At 38.4% G+C, this 5,031-nt stretch overlaps 1 protein-coding gene across 1 annotated transcript; it reads left to right on the top strand.

Moving 5' to 3' along the window:
* Positions 1 to 688: 688 nt before the first annotated feature.
* Positions 689 to 1,714, top strand: LOC126161490 (ADP-ribosylation factor-like protein 16). The gene is made up of 2 exons (XM_049917391.1): positions 689 to 1,154; positions 1,234 to 1,714. The coding sequence occupies exons 1-2, from the start codon at positions 840 to 842 to the stop codon at positions 1,426 to 1,428; spliced, it is 510 nt and encodes a 169-aa protein (XP_049773348.1). The 5' UTR covers positions 689 to 839; the 3' UTR covers positions 1,429 to 1,714.
* Positions 1,715 to 5,031: the final 3,317 nt, after the last annotated feature.

The following is a 5,031-nucleotide window of genomic DNA, read 5'->3' as shown; positions in this document are numbered from 1 at the left end:
TACTGGGGAAGTGCAATCAGTCTATAAAGGATACTGCTTACAAATCACTCGTGTGACCGCTTCTAGAATGTGGGTTACAGCTGCGGTGGACGCAATGTCGTCGAAATGTGACGTAAGATTGATCGAAATGGGTTTTAAAATTTTTTAGACCCTTTCATAAATACGATGTACCGTAGTGACATTAACCTGATTGTTGTTGACTGCACAGTTCGGCAACGCGGATTTGTTTGCCCGCTCTCTGTCGTCAAGCATGCGCAGACCAAATACCCTCCAAGCTTCCCTATCGCTCCGCCTCCGTGTCCGGAGGTCCCTTCTACGTGAAGAGGTCTGTAGCATTTATCCATCAGCTGTGCAAATCACTATAGGACTGTTTAATCGTTCTATAAAAAGCTATGAATTTCGAATCTATTTGCGGCTCCTTGTCTGCTACATCTAGCCTGCAGTTGCTTTCTTTGGATGCACGGATGAATCTAGAATTTTCTTAGATTTTTCATTCGAGCGTGGTCATCCTAATTTCTCAAAGCTTGAATCTGTACTTGACAATCGATATTCGGGATGCAATACAGTGAATTACGGTTCTCCATCTGCTCCACACTTGCACCCGGCAACTATAGTTTCTCATCTCGGAGTTGCGCTGTCTGCGGAAATGCGTTGCCAGCCAGTTGGTTACCAGTTGCTGAGTAAGATCGCCTGCCCGTTGCGTTTCTTTCAGTCGCTCCAAATGTCGACGGCCTGAGACAACGTTTGAAGTCAGTAATTGATTGTGTAGTGTACTTGTTTCCATGGTAACAGTAACGGGTGTTTCGTTGCGATCGTTAGGAAACTGAACGGGTTGTAAAATGTATATCTGCCTCGGTCCAACTGGTGCTGGAAAAACGTTATTACTTAAGCGGTTGCAAAACAAAGAAGAAATTGATGTGACTTCGAGTACAGTCCCTACAGTGGGACTAAATATCGTCCCAGTCAAATTATCGAGCCAAAAAGAAATAACAATAAGAGAAATCGGGGGAATAATGGCACCAATGTGGAGGAATTATTACCAGGGAGTGAAGAAAATTATTTATGTAGTTGATGCGAGTAATTTATGTCAAATTTCAGCAGCGGGTGTGTTGTTGTACTCTATTCTTGCAGAACCATGTCTGAAACATACGAAGGTAAATGCAATGGAGAGTTTAAACAATTCACAAGAGATAAAAACCCATGTTTCTAAATTCGGTCCGTTTTCTTTTGTAGGTGTTACTTGTTCTATCGAAAATGGATGCTTCATACAGACAGATGAGGAACGAGGCGTTACTTATTTTGCAATTAAATCGGCTGAAAAAAGAAATAACGCAAGAAATAACAGTTGTTGAAACGAGTTCAATAACAGGTGAAGGAGTCGACAGAGTTATGACTTGGTTACAAGGTGCCCGGCAACAGAAGAAATAAAATGTTAGCAGAAATACTTTCCTTGCTCGGATCTGCATAGCATTCCACAATAATGAGCACCATGGACGGCCTAAATGGCGAACTTTTACGTGTAAATTGTTATTAGAGCAGACAACAGGACAATAATTGAAAACAAGTGAAAGTTGTCATAAAATCCATTTCAGTGTTAACACTCACCCACGTACTTAGTACTACGTAATCATGATTACGTGAGAATTAAGTATCATATAGTTTTGAGTCAGTAAATAACATACGGGCTGTAATTGTGCAATTCCTTTACGTAATAAATAATTTTAAACATAGCAATAATGTATTTTGCACATTATTTATCAATGTAATTTTTATAAATGTGTAAAAAACATGTTCCGGTCTACGTAATGAAATTTGTACCAGCCCAAAAATACTGAATGTTTCTCCTAAACACATCTGAAATTGTACACCATTTGTGGAGCTTTTCGATATGTAGAACTGACAGAAATCAGTGGGTGCAGTATAAGGACGTAATGAGAATGTGTCCACATTGGACTCGCATTCGGGAGGACGACGGTTCAATCCCGCGTCCGGCCATCCTAATTTAGGTTTTCCATGATTTCCCTAAATCGCTCCAGGCAAATGCCGGGATGGTTCCTCTGAAAGAGCATGGCTGAATTCCTTCCCTCATCCGATCAGACCGATGACCTCGCTGTCTGGTCTCTTCCCACAAACAAAACACACACACACAGAATGTGTCTGTGGGTTCCTACTGATGGCTTTGTAGTGAGTGAGACATGATGGCAATGGTATTGCCAGTACTAACCCAGTTTATAATAATGAAGATAATTCTTGATCTGCCTTCCACGTTAATTTCAGTGCCATATGACATCAGATGATGTTTAATTTAACCGAGTGACTAGTGCGGAAATCAGCAGGGTTCCACAAATTTCAAATGTGTTTTCCTCACACACACATCTGCTCTTTATCTTATCAGCCCACAATACATGTATTTGTATTAAATATCACAGCTTGGTAGAACAACAAAATGTAAATGAAACTTTACAATAAAATGCAATTAAAAACTTAAAAATTCACACTGGCAGACATATAATAATTTACGAGTCTAGTGCGATGAGTACTTTTACATTTTATTCAATGCCATTCTGTAGATACATACTTGCAAACAAGTTACCTCATAATACCAAAACTAAAGTTACACTATTCACAAATTTCTTCCACTTATATGTCACATACATTCATTTTCCAGATTCAGTGTGAAGATGTTCTCGATCCTTACCTGTTTTGTGCTAATCTTTCCATCTCTATGTAACCAACATCCTCTATAATGTATGTATCATATTCCAGACTTTGTCACTTCTGTTTTCCCTCCTACTGCTCCCTCAAACATTGTATCACCTATTCCTTGGTGCCATTGCAGACATTTCACTAACCAGTCCCTTCATCTGGTAAGGATCTTCCATAGACTTCTTTCTGCACCTATTCATCTTAGTAATTAGTGATTTCATACTTTTCTTTCCATTCAGTTTTTAACATTCTTCAAGAGCATTAAATTTCAAATATGTCCAGTTTCTGAAAAGACTCTGCACATGCTCCGATATAATTCTGATATCTTCCTTGCAGCAACCATCCTGTGTGAGCTCATTTCCTGTACACAGGAACTCTGTCATTTCTCTCATTGTCGTCATTCCTAATTTAGAAGTTATGCAAATCATTATGCTCCTTTTTATTACACTTTGCCACTTTCACCATTGCTTTGTTTCTCTCTAAGCCATAAGTTGTGCTATATAATCTTTGATCTTAGTGCTGATATCTCAAAATTTTCTCTCACTTGCTTCATGGATTCTTGAATGAAATAGTTGAACAACAGAGCTACAGTAATAAGCTTCAGTCCTGCCTTACACCCTTATGAATATGAAATTGTTTTTCTTGACCATTTTACTGGTTATGTAGCTTACTTGTCTGTGCTGTGTATTTTAGCCCCAACCTACAGAGTATTGTGAACATCTTATTCCACTTTACATTGTTGAAGGCTTCCTCGAGGCCTACACATGCTGGAAAAGTGTCCTGATTTTTCCTCAGTCTGCCTTCAATTATTGAGGTCAACTTCAGAATTACGTCTCTGGTCTAGTTTTCCTTCCTGAAATAGAACTGATCGTTGTCCATACATCTGCAATGTTTCTTTCTATTCTTGTGTGTATTAAACTCTGCCATACATCTTACAGTGGTGTGCAGAGTGTAGATTTTGGTAAGCAATTTGCCAGTGTCACTTGTCAGACTAACTACCCATAGTTTTCACATTTATCTGCTTGAGCCTTCTTTGGTAGGCTAATATGATGATAAAGCTTTTCTGTAAGACTGATGACAGGTCACTGGTTTCCAACAATTTTTACATCAACTCAAATAACCTTCTAGTTTCTACATTTCCAACAGATTTCAGTGACCCTGAAAGTCTACCATCAAGTCCTGTTGAGTTGTTTAGGCCAAGATCAGTCAGTCCTCTGTTGAGCTCTAACTGCATCACTGGATCTCATATTTCTTCCATGTCAACTTCCTGCTCCTATTCTGTCACACTTCAGTACAAATTCTCTCCTTTGTACAGACCCTCAGTGTACTCTTTCCGTCCATTTGCCTGTTTTTCTGCTTTTAATAGAAATTTTCAGCCTGTACTTCATAGGTTAATGGCACATTTCACACCTCTGAAATTATTTTTCATCTTACTGAGTACTGCATCAACTTTTTTGTATACTTGTGTCGATCTTAGTGTCTTTACATGTAAACCTTATCTTGGAACAGTCTTAGTTGCTTTTTAATTGATTCTTAGTTGCTAGTTTTTAATAAACTAGCTTCAAACCAGAATGTGATGAGATGGCTGCACTGATGTAGTAGTACTCTATATTGGACACCAGTCAACTGTTCATAATGAACATGTGTTTTTTGCACTGCTGGCTAGTGCCCCATATGGCAAAATACTACACCAATACTGCTCATACTGTCAACTCATCACATTTTGGTTTTAAGATGTTTTAACTTAAACTAGTGACCAGAAAAATATAAAAGTGGCAAGGTCTGTTTTTAGATTAGTTTTTTATGATCAGTTGCCGAAGTTCCGTACATGCTACGGCTAAAATTATTGATATTTACATGTATCTCTCCTTCTTTCCAGTTTACCTTGTTGAGTTTCATTCCTAAGCAATGTATACTAGTTTCCTACTTCAGCTTGATATTCTTACACCTTCCTCTTCTACCCATAAGCTTGATTATTTACTGAGTTACTGGTAGCTTCTTTGCCTCTGCTTTCGCTATACCTGTGGCTTCCTGACCTGCCTCAATTATTTCCTTTTTTTATTATTTACTCTTTTCTTCTTATTTACTCTACTTTTCTCGGCATTTTCACCTGAGCTATTAGTCACTGTCACAGAGAATTTCTACTTTGGGGATGTTTAATGATGAATTTGCGTCCATTTTGATATTCATCTGTTATTAAACATGTATGTTTGCAATGAACTTGGTTATCCTGGAGACATACAAGAACCAGAAGGGCTCATTTGTTCAAATTTTTTGTATACTGTATCACATGCACATTTGTCTGACATAGCTTGGTGGGGGGGA

Source organism: Schistocerca cancellata, chromosome 1, assembly GCF_023864275.1.
Source record: "Schistocerca cancellata isolate TAMUIC-IGC-003103 chromosome 1, iqSchCanc2.1, whole genome shotgun sequence".
NCBI lineage: Eukaryota > Metazoa > Arthropoda > Insecta > Orthoptera > Acrididae > Schistocerca > Schistocerca cancellata.
This window is presented reverse-complemented; position numbering and strand designations above follow the sequence as displayed.

Coding starts and splice junctions, on each gene's coding strand:
- LOC126161490 (XM_049917391.1), top strand. CDS start 840: ATGTATATCTGCCTCGGTCCAACTGGTGCTGGAAAAACGTTATTACTT. Junction 1,155..1,233: donor CATGTCTGAAACATACGAAG/GTAAATGCAATG, acceptor TTTCTTTTGTAG/GTGTTACTTGTTCTATCGAA.